Source organism: Opisthocomus hoazin, chromosome 10, assembly GCF_030867145.1.
Source record: "Opisthocomus hoazin isolate bOpiHoa1 chromosome 10, bOpiHoa1.hap1, whole genome shotgun sequence".
Lineage (NCBI taxonomy): Eukaryota > Metazoa > Chordata > Aves > Opisthocomiformes > Opisthocomidae > Opisthocomus > Opisthocomus hoazin.
This window is the reverse complement of record NC_134423.1, coordinates 11958180-11978207: the sequence shown is the minus strand read 5'-3', so window position 1 is coordinate 11978207 and position 20028 is coordinate 11958180. Positions and strand designations below refer to the sequence as shown.

Genomic DNA, 20028 nt, shown 5'->3' with positions numbered 1-20028 from the left:
TCTCGCTCTGCTCCGTCCCTCAGAGCGAGCAGCCGCGGGCAGCCCTTCGTCCTTCGGCTGCGCTTCCCCTCCTGCCCTTGGCTGGAAGAGCCGGGAAGGCTGCAGGGCGGCAGTAAACTGAGCCCTGCAGTGTTCCCTGCCCGGAGGGATGCGCAGATCTGACATCCAGCTGCCCACCTCTGGGTTTAATTTCCCCGATGGAAGGAAAACTGCGCTGACCGGAGGCTGGATTCGCTCTCTGGGGCTCTCCCCGTGGTCCTCTGCCAGCCGGCGAGGCCGAAGTGCAGGGGGAACCCGCAGCTGGCGCAGCCTCGAGCAACCGGGAGGACAAGGTGCTCCAGGTATTTGCCTCTTCCCCAGGGCCAGTTGCTTCACAGGCTACAAAAATAATAAATTTAAAATTAAATAAGCAGCCATTTGGGAAGGCGTGCATCCGAATGCTGCGGAGGCGGGGTGCCAGGAGGAGGACGCAGAGGGCAGCCCCCTCTTGCAGCCCGCCGTTGGGGCAGTGCCCGCTGCCACCATTGGTAGCGGCTGCACGGCCGGGTGATCGCACGCTTGGCACAGAAACGAGCGTTTTTCCAGGAAAACCAGGGATGGGTGGGTGCGAGGGTGGGAGAGAAGTGCCCCTGCTATCTGCAGGCGGCCATCCCCGCTCTCGATATCTCCCCCAGGGCATCTTCACAGTCGGCGGGGAGGGGACTCCCCAGCGTTCCGTTTGATATTCCATCTCCCTCCTCCGCGGGAGAGCGGTCCCGCTCCGGCCTTCTAACCCCCCTCTGGAAAACACCCCGGGGACAGCAAGCACAACCATTTTGCCCCCGTAACACGGGGGAAAGGCAGCAGCTGGGAGAAGAGGGGCAGTGGCGAGGAGGGACTGAAGCACCCCAGAGAACCAAACCCGCCGGAGCATTTCCTCCGCCAGCCGATTTTTCGGTCCCTGTTTGGGAGGCACGGCACGCATCCACCCGTAGGTAGCAGCAAGAGGCTCGGGAATTTGTCTTTCTGAGAAACCTTTTATTTGGCGCGACCACCGCTGGCATTTTTCAGAGTGCAAGCCTTCCTTCCTTCCTTCCCCTACTGAGAAAAGCCTCGAGCACAGGCTTCTGCCGCGGCTCGCACCGCACAAAGCTCCGCGCGGAGGCAGGGCCCGCTGCGATGCAAGGGAATTTGGTTTTTCTCAGGGGGTGCGGAAAGCCCAGCCTCTGCATTTTACAGCAGCCTGCCGCAAACTTTTTGTGACTGGAAGTGGGCCGACCACAAAACTTTCATTGCGAAGGCCTCGGTAAACAGCTGGATTGCAGGCTGCAAGGCCCCAGTTCCTGGGGCCGGGAGCAGCAGCTGCACCTCGGAAGTCCGAGGGCTGTTCCTACGCTGGAGCTTTGCCAGAGGTCTTCACAGAAGCCGGGGCAGGAGCTGAACAGGATCGTTCCGCCTCCCAGCACACAACGGCCCGAGTGAAGAACCAGAGAATCCTGTTAAGGCCTCACAGAAACCTTGGCAAAATGGGAAAAACAAAACAAAACGAAAATCCAGCAGCACTTGGCGTAAGCTACTCCACTTCCATGCCCTTTAAACGCCACCATTGTATCATCACCTTTGCCCCCTCTCAGGGAGCGTGAGCAACAGCGAGAAGCGGGGAACCTTCTGCTTCCTCCTCCCACCCCGGGTCTGTCCCACTGGCCTAATTCTCCATCTGGCTCATGGCTTCATCCCGGCCCTGCGGAGCGTTTGCTGGCTCGGGCGTAGACAAGTGCTCCAGCTCGTAATGGCCGTTCCTTGCCGCCGCACAGCTCGGGCGACCCTTTTCCGCCGCCAGCTTTTTACTCTTCTTGCTCTCGATGATCTGCTGGAGCTGGCGCGTGGCGTAGTCCGGCCTGGCCGTCAGCACCGTGGCAGGCACGGCGAGCCCCAGGATTTCGGGAACCATGTAAGGCCGGAGCCAGCCCACCAGCGGGGTGCTGCCGGGGGTGTAGTGGGTTTGCTTGTGATAGAAGAGAAGTCCGTCGACCTGTAAAAAGGAGAGAGGTGAATGAGAGGCCAGAGCTGGAGGCTTCGGCAGGTGGACGACGCAGCGCCAGACAACAGCACCGCTCTCCGTTTACAGGCCAAAACTACCAGCTGGATTGTTTTTCCTCAAGCAGTGCAATAAATAGCGGAAGGGAAAGAAGAGACCTACAGAGCTGCTGCCCTGAGAGACCAGCGCAAGCGCAGCAACTGCCGGACGGCTCGAAATCGTCACAGGCAAACAATGTCAGCCCGACGTCGGCGTGGACCGGCACTGTTCCTCTGGTTGCTACGATCCCCTTCTGGAGAAAAGCCATCAGGTTTCTGAACAAGGCAGTACACAGAAAGGCCACTTTACCGGATTAAAGTTATTTTAAGTAATACATTTGGAGAGTAATTAGTCAGAGCACATGACGCCAAGGAGCCCCACTTTGTAATGCTGCTACAGCTCTTTCAGCTGGCTTCTGCAAAATAAACTCTTCATGTTTCCCGAGAGAGAACTTCTCCAGCAATCAATGGCAGTTAAGGGCACTCAGGGCTTTGAAGGTTTAGGCCCTAACTCTTGTGCTACTATTTCCACACTCTGCAATCCTGCAGCTGGCTGACGTTATCCCCGCTTCCCTGCCATGCTCGGGGGTTTTCACCCCCCTCTCTTCCTGCGCTTCCCGGGGCTGCGCTCTGCGAGGTTCGATCCTGCCGACGGGCTGACTCACGCTGGAGGTGCTGCTCCTCTTAGCTCAGCCTTGCAAGTTCCTAAAAGGGCATTTTGAGTGGGCAGAAGCGCTGAAAGAGCCCACCTGGGGCTGAGTTGCTCGCAGGCCCTGCCCCGAGCCTACAGAATATATCCGGCAGGATGGCACCTACGGGCAGTGAGCCGAACCAGAGCGAGTCAAGCAGACCCAAGGTAGCACCTACCTGCTCCCACGCTGGCCCGCGAGCCAGGCTGAGCAAAGAGCAGCGTATGTCCACCTCTGCTCCGTGGATGCTGACCTCCAGCAGAGAGGGCAGAGCTTCTCGCCCTACTCTGTCCATAATTTTCAGTCACTGTTAAGATCTTGCAAAACAATCCCAGAAAAAGGGGGATTCCTGTGCTAGGAAAACATAAAACCAGGACAGTAAGCATCATGGTGAGCTTGTGTAACCCTCTAGATATCCGAAGCACAAAGCTTCTCCCTCCCCCTGCCTCCCAGGAAGACTTGGGAAGCGCCAGATTCTGCGGCACCCCACACATCCAGCCCATCCCTGCGAGTCTGCGGTGCTTGGGGAGCCGCCGGAATGCTTTGGTGAAGATCACAGCCCGGAAAGGCTTCTGCCTTCCAGACCACTCCAAAGATCTTCCCCAAACGGGAGAGTTCAGAGGAGTTCAGCCTGGTGTAGAGTTAGGTCATGTTCTTCCTTCCCCTCATTCCTCCCAAGTTACTCCGACTCCCATATTCATCCCAGTTATTGAACTCGCTGGCCGGGTCCCTTGCCCTGCGTCGCTGACAAGGGCTGACACCATCCCTAAACAATGGAACCTGACAAGAAACTGGCCGGGCAGGATTGCCCGTTTCACGGCCACACTTGTCAGATTTTCGGTGCTTAGCAGCATGCCCGTTCCTTCGCGCCGGGGTGTTCTCAGAGACTTTGGCTGCCCCTGCCTTCGTGGAAACCCAGGCGGTGTTTTACTCAGACCTGCGAGCAGGACAATAGCTCTTCAGATCCACTCCAAAACCCACTTCAGATGCAGTGCCAGCCAACTGTTCCAAAGTCCACTGAATTCAGCAGAAAAAACCACAATCAGCTGGATATAGCGGCTCAGGTCCTAACTCTATGGTTACAGATTAACCCTGAAAACCCAGGTCTGGAAGTGCTGCCCACATCTGTTGCCACCACACACACGAGCTCCTCGTAAGGCTCCCGGGACGCCGTGCCCAGGCACACGCAGACCTCTATCACGCCGTGCTCTCTAGAGCAAGGCTCTATTTTCTCTTCTGCAAAGTTTCCCTCTCCAAGTTCTGTTGGCGGAAGCTATTTACGGGGATTTCTTGGGCTCCCTCTTGCGGCACGTCACAAAGAAACCCGCGCTCCCCTCCATTCCTGGAAGCAGCACCACGGTTTCTGCGGGGTTACCGGCTGCCTTGCGCCAAATTCCACTGCCTTTCGCTTGCTGGGGTTGCACCCCGACGTATCGGCCAGAGAACCCAGGGGCAAACCACGGCTGGATGGCACGGGAGAGTCTGATCAGCTCCACCTCCCTCTGCCGGCGTTTCGCAACGCTCTCCTTCGTGGGCCGAAACGTTTCTGCTCTGACCGCAGTGGGGCAATCCTCCTCAGCCTTTCCTCGTGGGAGCAGATGCCTCCGGAAGGAATGAAGCTTTCTTCAGCAAAGACGGGAATGAGCGTTTCCACAGAGGCACTCCGAGCATTTGCAACTGAGCAAGCCAGTGGCGGGAGACCTGGGCTGCCTCCTCACCATTCCCTGCTCTGTGCTCAGAGCAGGGGCTGGCAAGACCAGCGACGGGCTGGGACTTTCCGACTCTCTCTAACGGCCATCCTGGCTTTGACAAGCTGAAGGCAAAGTCAGCCCTCAGAGCCATATTAGGGTCCCTTAAGCTTAAACCTGCGCTGACATTAATCGCTAGCTTGGGCCAAGCGAGCGCGAGAGACGCAGTCGGATCAACGTGGCTCTTGGCTCAGTGGGACAAGCGACCTCTGCAGAGGCTGCTCCCAATCCAGGGCCGAGCCCAGGCACTCTGCCGGAGCCGCTGCAGCCACTGGAGGAGCTTCTGGCTCCCAGACGTTTGTCACCGACGCCGTGCCGCAGTGCCATCGCCTCCTCCATCCTCTTCCACCTCAGTGCCAAGGCGGCCAGGAGAGCCACCAAAAGCAGCCCGAGCTGCTTCGCGAGGGCCTCCGACTTGCTGCTCGCGGAGCACACAGAGCTGAAGCGGTGCGGCACACCAAGCTGCCGTCCTGCCCTTCTCCCACGGGTCAGCAGAGAGGCCCCGACAGCACCGACTTCTAAAGCTGCTGAAGCAAATGCAGGTGTCCTGTTCTCCCCCTTGCCAGGGAGATGGCCACCTCGGAGCCAGTCAAGAGCAGCAGAAGCCGAAGGGAGGAAGCTGCCAGGTTGGCACCACAGCGAAAAGCAGAGCTTGCAGTGTCCCCTCCAACAGTAGCACGGCAGGAGGACAGACTCCTCTGAACCCCTCCCAGCCATTTCTGCTCAGCCACCTGCCCCCGGCTCCAGCACGTCCCAGGGGCTCACCACTGACACCCGCACCCCCCAGAAACCATCGGGAGCTTACCACCACCCTTGCCTGTCCTCCCCACGAGGCACGAGACAGCTGGGTGCCTCGCACGTAGAGAGATGGAAGCAGCTAGACTCAGGAGACACAGAACCCATGGCAGAGGTGGAGACAAGACACCACTCTGCCCGCCCCTCATGAGAAACACCACCACCTAAGGGAGCGCACCGCCGAGATCTACACCCCCGCAAGCCCACCCGGGGCAGCGGGCAGTACCAGCTTTGGCCCTAAAAGGGTCAGCTGTCCGTCATGCTGCCGTGTGAACGTGAGCTACGCTGCTTCTGGAGGCAGTCTGTGTCTCCGCAGCAACCCCCCTCTTCCCCAAGGGCTCCTTCAGACAACAGTCAACAGCAGCAAAGGCAGCCCAAACGCAGGGAACGCTGCGGCTTAACTCTCGCCGATTGTAACCACTCGGCCACTTGCACGACAGGCAGCCATCGCCCCTACCACAGCACGGCTTGGGGAGCTTCCCGCGGGCCTCGGGCGAGCGCAGCTCCCAAGCGAAGGGGATGCCCCCCTCCCTGAGCGCCGGCAGATGCACAGCCGGGCTGTCTCTAGGGCCGAGGTCCAGGCGCCCACTTGTGTGTTCTCACCTCGAAGGGGAAGTCCATGGCCAGCACCTTACACAGGCTGTCCGAGGAGCAGGGGAAGTTCTGCAGGCCCACAAATTTGAACTGAAAGAGTAAGAGAGGGTTAGAAAGGACAACGGCATGGCCTAAAGCAGAGCAAGTCACTGAATCGAGCACTGGTGTGGAGGCGGCTAAGAAGGCAGGGTTTCCCCCAGCGCAAGATCCAGCACGAGAGAGACAGGGTGAGGGACGGGCGTCAGACAAAGTAACCAGAGAGGAGATCTCCAGCAGGGACCACATCGTTGAACCGCTGGCCTTCCTGCCGCAGGGTACTGGGGCCCAAAAGCACAAGCGGGCTCAAAAGAGGATTAAGAGGATTAATCCTCAAAAGAGGATTAGACCAGCTCCTGGAAGGCAGGTCCCCCAGTGGAACCCAACTCCATGGTCTAGGTACAACCGCTGGCCGATGAAGTCAGAGGGATCGTGACAGGTATCCCCAACTCCTTACGCTTTGCACAGCAACTGGTCTCTGTGATTGCCACAGATGACTGGGCCAGACAGACCTCTGATGCGATTCAGAACAGCAATTCCTAAGCAAACCCCCCATCTAGGGACAACAGGACCAAGCTGTCCATCGGTGCTGATCACATCCCACCAGAGCAACTGGAAGTGCCTGCAGGAAAACCTACAGAAATCACCCTAGCCACTGGAGAAGATGGGGTGGGAAACGTTTTTAGAGATAATCCCTGCCACCTCTCCAGCAATGCTGGCTAAAGCACGTACATCGCTGCAACTTTACAAATCCCGTTGCAGTAACAGAAGACAGCCTTTACAAGACGACCTGGGGATTGCCACCGTGATGCCCAGCCAGATCTCCTTCAGGTATTTTATCGTCCCCGTTCCAGCTGACCCTCTCTCCGGCATTTACTGAGAGCTGTGGATGGCAGAGACTCAGCGCACAGCTCCCACACGCTCCCGCTACCTTCTTTCCAAGCATCTAAGACTGCAAGAAGGGCTCTTCAGGAGAGCTGACCCTGAGATGCTCTTTTAACCAAAATAGAAAATGATGACCCCTGGGCAGGATGCAAAGCAGACAGACGCCTGCTCCAGGCTGCTGGCTCTGCCAAGCAAATCTTTCCACCCAGGAAATGAAAGCTGAAACTAGCCCCGCTTCGTTAGGTAGCTGCCTCCTGGGTATTCCCGCTGGAGTCACAGCGGGACGTTCTTCAAACACAGATACCGTCGCTGCTGGCAGAGGAGCAGTCCTCCCCATTTATGACCGATCTGCTCAACCCACAGGAGCTGCTCTGCTGAGCCGTGCCTGTGCACGCACGGGGCGGTGCAGCCATCGGGTCCCGCTTACAAGCTGTGCTCTGTAAGCCAGGCTGCCGAATCCCTCACGTCTGTCCCCAAAAATCACCTTCCAAGCTGCTGCGGGTTCTAGGCCTGACCTCCACGCTATGCCTTCAAAGGAAGACTTTTTATCCTTGCCCAGCAGGGACTCCGGGTGGCAATCCGGCCTCCACCTCGACAACTTCAGTGATCAGCGTCAGCAGGAGGGAAGGCTAAAGCTTTACGATCCTTCCCCCTTGCCTGTGAGCCCTCAAGACTACGTAAAATAATCCCCATTGTAGTCAGGCTGCCGACCAACACTGCCCCTGTAGAAACCAGACTGGTTTTTCCACTCCGCTTCAAGGGAAAGCTAAAAATGGCATGGAAGTTAGCTGATACCCTGCAGTCTGATCTGCCTCGGCACTTTGGCTGGGGGAAAAAGGAAAAAACCAGCCCTACACTCATTTACAATACTCCGTAGTTCTATTTGCATCCTGAACACGGCATCCCATTTCATCAGAAGTACACTCTGAAGCCTGATCTGCGAGGGGGAAAAAAATAGAAAGAAAAAAGCTTCCGCTTGTGAAAGAAAGTGCTGAAGCCTGCTGAACGGGAGAGCTTACCCCCCATGCTCCTCCTCCCCCCAGAACAAAAGAACTTACTGGATTAATTCTGCTTTTCTCTCCCAGCCCTTCCTCCTCTTGGATCTTTGAGAAAAGCCAGAAGAATCTGAAGTCGGTCTGTGAAAGGAGCAAAGACTTAGTGACTCTCCACCGCACACCACCGACCAGCACCCGCCGAGCGTCTCCATTCCTCCACACTTACCCAGGAGATCTGCAAACTCAGTTTCACTGGCGGAACCAGCCAGCACCCCAAACTCTGCCGCTCTCCCCCCCCCCCCGCCCCAAAAGATGCATCCAGTTATTCCAGTAGCCAGCAGTCCACAAGCTGCAAGGATGCTTGGATGCAGTGCCCACCCAACTGCCTGGGGGCTTACGGCCAGTGCTGGCTGCAGAGCAGCTCAACAACAGGGGGAGCAGGGCAGAGGGGGGCAGATCCGCTACCTGGCAGTCATAAACGGGGTGTCCTCTCCAGCACATCACGTCCAGGATGTAGTACGTCTGCTTCGCCTCGTTGTAGATGCAGTCCAAGATGCAGTACACTGCGCACACGAACACAGGGAGGTCCAGACACGCTCCAGGGCCTCCCAACCCAACGGGCGAACGCCAGGTTACACCTCCCTCGCGTCAAGCCTGCCCTGACGTAAGGCTGAGAGGTGCCGATGGCTCCCCTTCTGCTAACAGAAGCTGTGATCGCTACAAGCCTTTAGCCCCAGGAGCCCGACAAAGCTACCAAGGCAGTGCAGCAAGCAAAGGCACGTCTCAGAAAATGGCATTTATCACACAGCAGCCCCTCCTCGTGACACGCGAAGCAACCGTGAGAGGTATTAAGAAAGACGGCACTGTACGCAGCTCTGTCGGACGACAGAGACGTCAAGGCCCAAGAGTGTCAGTTAACCTGGCAGCCTATTAAAATATGTTCTTACCTAGCGCAAAAGCAGCTGAGATTGCCCGGGGGATTATCCCCAGGGATAAACAAACAGGCCTGCGGCTAACTACCCCCTGGCACCAGGAAAGGGCCCAGCTGTGGGGCGCATGGGGCTGGAGGAGCGGCGCTGAGCCTGCTGGTGCAGGCGCTCGTGGGGAGTGGCAGGCGCTTCCCCTCGCTCCAGCCCACAAGCCTCCTCGCACCGTTACCTTTCTCGCTCGTTGAATTGTGCCGGTTCCCCCCCGGCAGCAGGGACGGGAACCTGTTGACGCAGAAGCCGCTCTTGGTGTAAGCCGCTGTTGTGCCCTGTGAGGAAACGGGAGAGAAAAAGTCAAAAAAAAAAAAGAACGTCAGGCAAGACACAGGGGCCAGTTTTTTGTTGGTTGGGAAACGGGTACAGGGCCCGCACCGGACGGCAAGATGTCACCGCTGCTGCCGCTTACCCTGGCCGCCACCACCAGCGCCCTTTTCCCGACGGGACACATCACTACAACCCACTCCTGCTCCAGATCCAAGGGGACGTCGACCAGCCACTCAGATAGCATCAGCTATGGAGAAATCCAGAAAGAAAAAAACAGTAACAACCCTCCCGAAGTTATGGAAAACTCACAGCTCGAGGATAAAGCAAGCAGGTTTCCGCTTGGCTTACACAGCTGGGTGCTTCAGCGGCAACCCACACTGCCCCTCACCCCACGTCTCAGCGCCAAAGGGGCGCCGCTCCCTCCAACCAACCCGCACACCAGAATCCTGCTCCGGGTTCTCCTCTTGCTGCCCAGCTGCTGACCACGGCACGGGGCTCACAGTCCTCGCTCGGGCACCCCCACACCTTGCTCCCCACTCCGGCGCTCTTAGTTCACTTATTTATAAACTCACGGCAGAGCTCAAAGATTCCTAAGCACCAGGAGTAAAGAGCCCAGAGGAGCCGACCGTCTGGCTGCGATCACCTGAGGGGCTGCCTGTCTTTCAGGACCCACATGGCAGCCAAGGCTGACAGAACCCATCAGCTGCTGTTCCCCTTCTTTCCAAGCGGCCCATACAGGTTTCCTTTCCTTCCCAGCGTCCCAGACATGCAGAGAGACAGAAATCCTAGTAGGGTGCTGCACAACGGGACACAAACACTGCCAGTGGAGCTGAAATCCTGCCCCATGCAGGTTTCCCTTCCTTCCCAGCGTCCCAGACACTGGGAGAGACGGAAATCTTAGTAGGGTGCTACACAACGGGACACAGACGCTGCCAGCAGAGCTGAAATCCTGCCCCAGTCAGGTTTCCCTTCCATCCCAGCGTCCCAAACACGTGGAGAGACAGAAATCTTAGTAGGGCGCTGCACAAGGGGACACAGACGCTGCCAGCGGAGCCGAAGCCCCCCCGGTTACGCAGGCACCCCACCTTCTCCACTTGACCGCAGCGGGTCTCGGGGTCGGAGCCGAGGCACGGTCCCTCCGGGAGCGCCAAGCCGGGCAGGATGCGTCGCCCCCGGCGCCTCGCCCCCCTCACCTGGTTGGCGTAGCGCTTGGGCAGCTTCCTGCCGGCATCCACGTCCATCTCCTCTTCCTCCCCACCTTCCTCCTCCTCGCCCTCGCTCTCCAGCCCTCCCCAGTCGTCCTCCGCCAGCCTCCGGGCATGGTTCACGTAGTCCAGCCGCCTCCTGAGGGAGGAAGAGCGAAGAGCCCGGCTCGCCGCCACACGCCAGGCCCCGGGCCGCGCCTGCCCAGCGTGGGCCACCCCCGGCCGGGCCTCCCCTTCCCCCGGGCCCCTCCCTCCCGCCCGCTCCCTGCCTCACTCTCTCTGGAGACGGAGGAGGCGCTGGCGGCGCTCGGCCTGCCCCGGGCCGCCGCGGGCCTTGTAGGCGGCCAGGCGGGGGTGCGGGGCCGCCGGGCTGTTGGGCCCCGACAAGGCCGCGCCGGCCGCCAGCGCCGCGCTCAGCTCCTCCATGGCAACGCCCGCGCGCCCGCCCGCGCGCGTCACTTCTGGTTCGAGCTGGCCGGAGGCGCAGGCACCCCCTGGCGGCGCGGAGGTCCCCCGCCGCGCTCCGTGACTCAGTTTCCCCTCACGGCGGGAGGCGGGCGTGGAGAGTCCGTTCACGGGAGTGGGGGACATCCCCCCCCCCGCCGTGAAGTCCCGCCGAGGAGCCGCGAACCGCGGGAGCGTCACGGGTAGGCCGGCGGCCAGCCCCCCGCCCCCGGGCACCGACATCGCGCGGCGGCACCGGCACCGACAGTGGCCGGGCTACTCCCCTCCCCCAAACCTCCGGCACCGGGGGAGGGCCTCCACGGGGGCTGCCCCCCGGGGAACGGCTTTCGGGGGAGGGAAAAATACACCCAAAACAACACCTTCCCCCCCGCCCCGAATCCCGGGAAAACCGGAATTGCCAAAGCCCCGGGCCGGGATCGCGGGAGGCTGGGCTGGGTCTGGGGGGTTCGCCGGCGGGGGGGGCAGCGGGGGGGTGGGGGGAGACTGAATCCGCAGGAACCCCGAGAAGAGCCGCTTCGGATCGATTTCCTTGCTGCCAACCGGATCTTTTTCCCTCCCAGAAAGCGAAACCGTGGGATTGGCGTCCCGGCGAGACCGAACCTGCGTGGACATGGCCGAGCCGGGCTCGGGGTGCCGGAGCTCTGCGGGGAGCCACGGCCACGCTGTGCGCCTCGCCGGGCAGCGCCGTTGCTGACCGGGCAGGGGGCACGCTGGTCTGAACCAGGGGATGCTGGTTTGAACGGGGGCGCGGGATCGCGGGGGTCGCTCGGGCGTGCGGACCTTGGCGTCGCCTTGTAAGCGGGGGGGGGTGTATTTTCTTCTCCCACCCTTTTTTTCCATTTCCCGGAGAAACCGGCCGAGCCTTTTCCCGCTGGCCCGGTGCCGAGCGAGCTTGCGGCATCGCCGGGGTCGGTTTTTGGTTTTGGCTGCGGGGATTGCCTGAACACCGTGCGTCCCCCCCCGCCGCCCCGGCCATGGCGTTGAAAGCCAGAGCGCTTTACAACTTCCAGAGCGAAAACAAAGAGGAGATCAGCATCCAGGAGAACGAGGAGCTCGTCATCTTCAGCGAGAACTCCCTGGACGGGTGGTTGCAGGGCCAAAACAGCCGCGGGGAGACCGGCCTCTTCCCTGCCTCCTACGTCGAAATCCTCCGCTCCCGGTCGGGCTCCCGCTACACGGACTACTCCGGCAGCCCGGCCGGCTCACCCGGGCACGGCTCCTCCTTCTACGCAGCTCCTGCCGACCCCGGCGTCTCCTACCAGGGCAGTTTCGAGGACGACGACGACGATGACTGGGACGACTGGGACGATGCTGGCACGGTGGTGGAGGAGCCCCGGAGCGCACCGGGCACCAACGGGCACCCCTCACCTGGGCTGCAGCACCCGTCGGCGTACGGCCACCACCAGCGCACTGGTTACCGTCCCAAGCCGGTGCTGGAGAGGCAGGACAGCATGAGCTCCTCCAAGAGGGGAAGCGTGGTGGGGAGGAACCTCAACCGCTTCTCCTGCTTTGTCCGCTCCGGGGTGGAAGCCTTCATCCTGGGCGACGTGCCCCTGATGTCCAAGATCGCCGAGGCCTACTGCATCGAGATGGGCTCCAAAGGTCCCCAGTGGAGGGCGAACCCCCACCCCTTCATCTGCTCCGTGGAGGACCCGACCAAGCAAACCAAGTTTAAGGGCATCAAGAGCTACATCTCCTACAAGCTGACCCCCAGCAACATCAACTCGCCCGTCTACCGGCGGTACAAGCACTTCGACTGGCTCTACAACCGCCTCCTGCACAAGTTCACGGTCATCTCGGTGCCCCACCTGCCCGAGAAGCAGGCCACCGGGCGCTTTGAGGAGGACTTCATCGAGAAGCGCAAGCGGCGGCTGATCCTCTGGATGGACCACATGACCAGCCACCCGGTCCTCTCCCAGTACGAGGGCTTCCAGCACTTCCTCTGCTGCCGCGACGAGAAGCAGTGGAAGCTGGGTAAACGCCGGGCGGAGAAGGACGAGATGGTGGGCGCCAGCTTCCTCCTTACCATCCAGATCCCCACGGAGCACCAGGACCTGCAGGACGTGGAGGACCGCGTGGACGCCTTCAAGGCCTTCAGCAAGAAGATGGACGACAGTGTCCTGCAGCTGACCAACGTGGCCTCGGAGCTGGTGCGCAAGCACGTGGGGGGCTTCCGGAAGGAGTTCCAGAAGCTGGGAAACGCTTTCCAAGCCATCAGCCACTCCTTCCACATGGACCCCCCATACAGCTTGGACGCCCTCAACAATGCCATCTCCCACACAGGCAAGACGTATGAGACCGTGGGGGAGATGTTCGCCGAGCAGCCCAAGAACGATCTGTTCCTCATGCTGGACACTCTCTCTTTGTACCAAGGGCTCCTCTCCAACTTCCCAGACATCATCCACCTCCAGAAAGGTAAGGGTGGCTCCTTCTGCCCTCGCGATGACCTCTGCTGTGTGGTGGCCCTGCGTGGGGAGCGGGATGGCGACACAGCAAGGAAGTCCAGCGATGGGGATGGGGACCGTTGCCCGCGGATCCCGGGCAAGCAGCATGGTCCCCGCTGGCATGGCTGCCCAGTCACCCCAGCCTGGGAGTGGCTGCTGGGGCTGTGGGGTCCAGGTTTTGCCCCAGGTGATGCCGGGGTGGGGGTCCGCGCAGGCGTCGCTTCCCCTGAGCCGTGAGCAGGAGCTGTTGGCTCCGGGATGGCCTGCCCGGCACCTCGTGAGTGAGGGGCTGCATCGCATCCCCACTCACCACCGCTTGTCCCTCCTCATCCTCCCTCCCCAGCCGAGGCAGCGGTCGGGTAGGCAGCGGGGATGCTTGGGCTCGCTCCCCCGAGGCTGGGACATGGCCTTGGGTGGGCCGGGGGGATGTGACCGCCTCCCTCCTTCCCACCAGCCTCGCTGGTTGAGGGGGACACGCTGGACCTTCTGGGGACATCCAGGGTCGAAGTCTTCAAGCACAGGGAGCTGGGAGGGGTGGGTTTCACACCCCAGGCTCCCCACGTCCCCTTTGTCCCTGTCCCCTGTGCTTGCAGGTCCTGTAGGTATCTGGGGGGGTCAGGAAGAAGGAGGGGGTGTCTGCTGTGCCCTTGCTGGGGAGGGCTCGGTGTTGCTTTGCACCCCGGCAGCGGGCGGTGACGCAGGGCGGGAGCGGGGCCAAAGTCCCTGCGCTCCTCTTGGTCCGGCAGCCCGCAGCGGGGAGGGGACGCCCGTGTCCCCAGAGTTCGAGGGGCAGGGAGATCTCCCCGGGGCAAAGCCCGGGCTGTCGGTGTCCGGGTGTCCGTGCGTCACTCCGCACCCCTGGGCGAGGCTGGGAGGGCGAGGGGAGACCGGGAGGGCGCGATGCAGCCCTCGCCTCTCCTTCTCCCCGCGTTGTTTACCGCGGCGGGTGCGCAGGGGCCGGATCCCATCCGGAAGCGATGCCGCGTGGGCAGAGCGGAAGGCAGGATTTGGCCTCCAACCTTTGCTTCTTCCTCCTCCTCCTCCTCCTCCTCTCTGCTGGGAGCAGGGCTAGCTCGGTGGGAGCACCGTAACCCTGGGTTCAGCGCTCCCGGCAAGGAGCTGGGAGAGGGGGGAAAAAAGCCCGGCAAGAAGTGGGCCAGATCCTGATTTCAGGCTAATGAGGGGGGAGGAATGCAGGGCCGGAGCCAGGTGGGATTCTTTCGAAACCGAGCTGTAAAAATAAATGCAAGGAGGGGGAAAAAACCAGTGTCAGAGCACCAGCCGCCTCTGGGAGGGGGAGACGCTTTCCCAGCCGGCACCGCACGCCCTTCCCGCACCCCAGTTTGCCACCTCCCGGGCTGGGCTTTCCCTGATTTATTGCCCTCTGGGCTGGGGTCTCCCCAGTTCACTGCCCCCCGGGTGGGGGTCTCCCCGATTCATCGCTCCTGACCTCCATCCACGGAGTGACGTCGAACATCGTCAGGGCAGGCTTGGCCAGGGCACTTGGCTGTGGTAACACCGCCCCACATTGGCTTTGCACCCCCAAGCCTTGAGTTGCACCCCTCCAGCAGCCCGAGTCCGCCAAAAGCCCCTCCAAATACGAGACTGACCGCCCCGGGGACGAGGCAGGAAGGGAGTTGGGGAGGTTGGAGTCCCAAGGGAAAAGGCTCCTGGTCTTTCCCCGCCTGGAGGAGAGGGATGGGGATCGATGGGCACGGGGAGCTGGCAGCCCGGGAGCACGCCGACCTGTCTGGTACTGCCCCACGCTGTGGGGCCAGGCTGGTGCCCGTGCCCCGGCACGGAGGGCGGTGGGACGCGCCGGTGCTGCCGGTGCCCGGGCAGGGGGGCTGGAGGGACGGACGGATCTGTCAGCCTCTGCTCACCCTTGCCCTTTGCCTCGCCAGGCGCCTTCGCGAAGGTGAAGGAGAGCCAGCGGATGAGCGACGAGGGCCGGATGGACCAGGAGGAGGCGGACGGGATCCGCAAGCGCTGCCGCGTGGTGGGCTTCGCCCTGCAAGCCGAGATGAACCACTTCCACGAGCGGCGTGTGGCTGACTTCAAGAGGATGATGCAGTCCTACCTGAAGCAGCAGATCGTCTTCTACCAGCGCGTCAGCCAGCAGCTGGAGAAGACGTTACGCATGTACGACAACCTCTAACGCCTCCGCTTGCTGCCCCTGCTGAAACCGTGCGCTTCTCTGTCCGCAGCCTTGCAGACCTCCTCTGCTTGCGGCGGGCTGAGAACGAACGGGAACTCATGATGCTAGTGACCAAATACCGCCGGGCTTCCTTCCCCCTTCCTGAGTGGGCAGGCTGCGGTGCTACGGGGAGCGGCTCGCCCGCGGGCCGGCCGTGCCCCCACTGTCCCCGGGGACCCCCACCCTGCCGCGGGTCTGGCAGGGGCACTGGGAGGAGGTCGCGAGAGAGGCGGGCGTGGAGGTGACGGTGCCGCTGCCTCCGCCCAGTGATTTTTAGCTTTCTGAAAACCCATCCTCCTGGAGCAGAGAGGTGGGTGCGTCCCGGCCTGCTGGGAGAAGAAATCAAAAGCGGTTGACATTTTGCACACTAAAAGCTTTTCTGATGGAAAAAACAAAAAAAGAGAAGGAAAAGATCTTTATTTGGAAGAGAATGATTTCTTTTTTTATTTTGTCACGAGGTATTTTCAACATTTTCCATTTTTCACAAACGTTTCTGCAGCATTTTTACAGATCAGTTTTTAAATAGATGCACAGAGGCGAAGGGGAATCTCTTTCTCGAGCGTGGCCATTGACTGGGAAAAGGGAGAAAAGACATTAAAAAAAAAAAGCCCCGCAGCCTTTTCAATAAAATTGTCGGTAGAAAAAAACCCCACCCACCTCCCTCCCAGAGACGTGTGTGGAAAACGCCGCCGCCGCGGGATCCCGGGCAAGGCTCCGCATCCGAGCGTCCCCCGGCTTCCAGCCAGCTTCCGAAAATCCCCATGCCGTGGGTGGCAGGGGGCTGAGTGCCGGGGGGGCTGCACCGGCCGCCCTCCCGCTCTCCAAACATCCCGCCGAGGGGCAAATCCAGCGGGGCAGGACCCGGCGCGGCGTGCCACTGCCTGGGGAGACAGCGGGGCTGGCGGGGGGGGGACCTTGTTTTCCAAGGGAAATGGCTGGGATAAATCACGGCGAGGAAAGTTAGGGCCGGCTTGGCCTGGTTCCAGGGTTAAAATTAGCCCCGGCACGCGGGCTGGCGGGGTATTGTGAAAATAACAGCGGTGCTGGGAATGCGGCGGGCTGCGCTGCGTCCGCCCAGAGCCCTCCCCGGCCCCAGCCCGTGGGGACGAGCACGCCGAAATGCAGCCGGTGCAGCCTCTGTCCGGCTGGGGCTGTTTCCTCTGGCATCCCGCAGCCTGGCAGCCCCATCTGTCATGGCCCCATCCCATGCCAACCTCATCCCATGCCAACCTCATCCCGTCCCAGCATCATCCCATCCCAGCATCATCCTGCCCAGCCCCGTCCTACCTTGGCCCCATCCATCACGGTCCCATCCCATCCCAACCTCATCCCACCCCATCCCACCCCAACCTCATCGCATCCCAGCCTCATCCCACCCCAGCCCCAGGGCTGTTTCCTCCTGCATCCCACAGCTGACCAGCTCTGTCCATCATGGCCCCATCCCATCCCAACCTCATCCCATCCCAACCTCATCTTACCCAGCCCCATCCTACCTTGGCACCATCCATCAAGGCCCCATCCCATCTCAACCTCATCCCATCCCAACCTCATCCCATTCCAACCTCGTCCTACTCCAGCCCCGTCCTGGCTTGGCACCATCCCACCCCAGCCCCATCCATCATGGCCCCATCCCATCCCAACCTCATCCCACCCTAGCCCCATCACATACCAGTCCCCCCAGCAGCCTCAGCCGTGCGAACAGGGTGGCTGACCCCCGTGCTAAGCCCACAGGGGTTGACACCTCGTCCCCAGCCCTGCTGCTGCCTGCTCTCCCCCACCCTGGAAGCACACTGGGCACTGGGTCTGAGCCTGCCACCAGTGTCCCCGGGCGGGCAGCCAGCCTCCGGCACGGCACAGCGACCCAGCTCCGGAGCTGTGCTGGCACTCGGCTGCAGCATCCCTCCTCGCCCAGACCCGGCTCAGCGAGGGGGATGCTCTGCCTGGGGTCCCCCAGAAACACAGGGCCACCAGGGTTTGGATGGGGGGTGGGTGGGAGAGCTGACAGCAGTGTCGGGAGCGTGCGTGCAGCCGCAGTGAAGGAGTTCATCCTCCTCCTCCTCCTCCTCCTCCTCCTCAGAGCCACCCTGAGAAACGCTTGCAGGTTTGGGCCCCAGAGCCAGGCTGGTCCCACCCTCAGCAAAGGCTTGAGTGCTGCAAAGAGCCGCGTCTGCTCCCGGGGTGTGCGGCCGGAGCGGGGAGAGGTCCCAGCGCCCAGGGAGCTCATCCTCTGCTGCAGCATCCCGGCATGGGGACGGGGATGGGACAGGATCCCTGCGGGCTGCGCGCAACCCCGCCGGAGGTTGTGCCTCAGTTTCCCCAAGGTGTGCTCTCTGCAGTCCTTCGGCACCATGCTCCCAGGGCTGGCTTGGCACGGCGAACCATCGGCTGGGAAAACCTGCTTCCCATTAAAATTCCTGCCTTTTCCCTCCACTGCCCGGCAGTGGGCGTTTCGGGGGTCTGCCTCGGCGGGGCAGGGGGCTCGAGCATCCTCCCACTGCCCCCCGCGTCCCTGATGGCATCCTGAGGTTTGGAGGATGGAACCAGCTCCCGGCATCCCGGCAGCGGCCCCAGCGCTCCCAGCCCATCGCCGGGCCCCGCAGCTGCTGGGTGGGCAGCTGGGGGTGCGGGGTGATGGCGTGGAGGTGGGCTGGGGGGGCAGGCAGTGCTCCTTGTGCCCCAGGGGGTTCAGTTGCTGCCCTCATCTGCGACACAGGGTGTTCCCCGCTCCCGCTCAGGGTCACGGCGAGGAAATCAACCCCGGGGCACGTGGGGCCGAGAGGAAACGCTGGGAACACGGGGCAGGTCCGCTTCCTCCTCCTGCTTCCCAAGGCTGCTCCCGCATGGGAAAGCCAAGGCCAAGGCACAACGGCTCTTGGAGACTGGGATTTATGGGAGGCAGTCGGGACAACCTGGATCCAACCCATCCCAATGCATCCCAAAGGCTCGGCTCGGCGGGATGAGCCACCTCCACGGCCAAAGTGATCCTCCGCTGCCCCGTGACTTGTCCCCCCACCCAGCTCCGTCCCCAAGCCTAGGGTGGGATGCTCTGGGGCGAGAGGACCCCTTCACAGAATCACAGACTGTTCGGGGTTGGAAGGGCCCTCTGTGGGTCACCCAGTCCAACCCCCTGCCGAAGCAGGGTCACCCAGAGCAGGCTGCACAGGACCTTGTCCAGGCGGGTCTGGAATATCTCCAGAGAAGGAGACTCCACAGCCTCCCTGGGCAGCCTGGTCCAGGGCTCCATCACCCTCAGAGTGAAGAAGTTCTTCCTCATCTTCAGCTGGAACTTCCTCTGCTTCAGTTTGTGCCCCTTGCCCCTTGTCCTGTCGCTGGTCACCACTGAAAAGAGTTTGGGCCCATCCTCCTGACACCCACCCTGCAGATATTTGTAAGCATTTATTAGGTCCCCTCTCAGCCTTCTCTTCTTCAGGCTGAACAAGCCCAGCTCCCTCAGCCTCTCCTCATAGGAGAGATGCTTCAGTCCCCTCATCATCCTCAGAGCCCTCCGCTGGACTCTCTCCAGTAGCTCCTCCTTCTTCCTGGGTGCAGAAGCAGCCGGGGTTCCACGGGGACCAGCCAAGGGGTGGTTGCATGGATACCTCCCTGCCCCCCCCAAGCCCAAAATGCTCGGTAATTCAGGGTGGGCTGCCAAAGCAGCCCAGCTGCCCGACCCGGCTGCTCCCCACAGCGAAGGGGAGCGTGGGGTGCAGCTCCCGGCAGCTCGGCCGGGCAGGATCAGGCCTGCCGGGGTGCTGAGCACACGTGTTGGAGAGGCACGGCTGCTCGGCGGGGCTGCGTGTGCAGGCGATGGAGCCGAGCGGGGTTTCGCTGCCCGGGATGGCTGCGAGGTCCCGGCTGGACCCAGCCCTGCTGCGCTGGGAGGTGGACGAGCACGGAGGCAGCGAGACCAGGTGGGTGCGAACGGGGGGCAGAGGGAGACAGCTCAGCCTGCCGGCTCAAATCCCGTTAATCGCTGCGCTTCTCAAATATTTCCGAAGCGTGACCCTGGCTTGGCTCCTCCAGGCGAGGCGACAAGCCCCAGCTGGTTCCCCTGGCTGTGGCTATAAATGCTCCTTCCTGCTCCCACCCCAGGGCAAATAAGGGGTGCGGGGGAGTCAGCAGCGCCAGGGGAATGAGCTGGGAACCACCTCTGATTGCAACTGGGCTTCCCCGGCCCTCCTTGTTCCCCTGCTGCTGAACGCTGCGGCCCCGGTGCTCTGCGAAGCGTTGGTCCCCCCCAAGCCAGAGCCGGGGTGATGCTCGGGGCAGACCCCATCCCAGCTCCCCGTGCCAGGAGGAATTATGTCCCCAGGAAGGCGCTGAGCCTGGGGAGGTGGGTCCTGCGCTGCAGGGGAGCCCCGTCTCTGGGTGTGTTGTTTTTTGCAGGAGGGGTGGAGAGCCCAGGCTGCGGGATGCGGTTGTCCCTGCGTCGTTGTCTGTCTGCCTTGCAGTTGCTGGGTGTGGAAATGGAGGGTTAGGCTCAATGTGGCTTCAATTTAAGTCAGCAGCCGGGCTGGAGAGCCAGGGCAGGCAGCAGCTGCCTGGGGGATGCTTTCTGGTGTCCAGGTCCTCCCCTCTCCAGCCCTTCCTCTGCTTGCCGGGGTCTGGGGAGCTTTATTTCAGGTGGAGGTGGGAACGCCAGGCTCCTGGGGACAGCCCTGTCCCCGTAC

At 61.7% G+C, this 20028-nt stretch overlaps 2 protein-coding genes across 3 annotated transcripts; one reads left to right on the top strand and one right to left on the bottom strand.

Moving 5' to 3' along the window:
- Window positions 1-996: 996 nt before the first annotated feature.
- SNUPN (snurportin 1) lies at window positions 997-10969 on the bottom strand. The gene is made up of 8 exons (XM_075431565.1): window positions 10527-10969; window positions 10241-10391; window positions 9190-9294; window positions 8956-9052; window positions 8263-8360; window positions 7861-7938; window positions 5891-5971; window positions 997-2011 (listed from the first exon to the last, which is right to left on the bottom strand). Exons 1-8 carry the CDS (start codon window positions 10937-10939, stop codon window positions 1685-1687), a joined length of 1350 nt encoding a protein of 449 aa, XP_075287680.1. The 5' UTR covers window positions 10940-10969; the 3' UTR covers window positions 997-1684.
- SNX33 (sorting nexin 33) lies at window positions 10814-15993 on the top strand. Of its 2 annotated transcripts, XM_075431564.1 has the most exons (3): window positions 10814-10899; window positions 11278-13132; window positions 15066-15993. In XM_075431564.1, exons 2-3 carry the CDS (start codon window positions 11692-11694, stop codon window positions 15317-15319), a joined length of 1695 nt encoding a protein of 564 aa, XP_075287679.1. In that variant the 5' UTR covers window positions 10814-10899; window positions 11278-11691; the 3' UTR covers window positions 15320-15993. The 2 variants fall into 2 exon arrangements, with proteins under 2 accessions (XP_075287679.1, XP_009939521.2); XM_009941219.2 differs by lacking the exon at window positions 10814-10899 and having other exon boundaries at window positions 11206-13132.
- Window positions 15994-20028: the final 4035 nt, after the last annotated feature.

Excerpts from the sequence above, each read along its gene's own strand:
- SNUPN (XM_075431565.1), bottom strand. The coding sequence starts at position 10,939 with ATGTCGGTGCCCGGGGGCGGGGGGCTGGCCGCCGGCCTACCCGTGACG. Across the intron at positions 7,939-8,262 it reads ACCCCGTTTATGACTGCCAG|ACCGACTTCAGATTCTTCTG; the intron begins GTAGCGGATCTG and ends CTCCTTTCACAG. Across the intron at positions 2,012-5,890 it reads CCATGGACTTCCCCTTCGAG|GTCGACGGACTTCTCTTCTA; the intron begins GTGAGAACACAC and ends TCCTTTTTACAG.
- SNX33 (XM_075431564.1), top strand. The coding sequence starts at position 11,692 with ATGGCGTTGAAAGCCAGAGCGCTTTACAACTTCCAGAGCGAAAACAAA. Across the intron at positions 13,133-15,065 it reads CATCATCCACCTCCAGAAAG|GCGCCTTCGCGAAGGTGAAG; the intron begins GTAAGGGTGGCT and ends TTGCCTCGCCAG.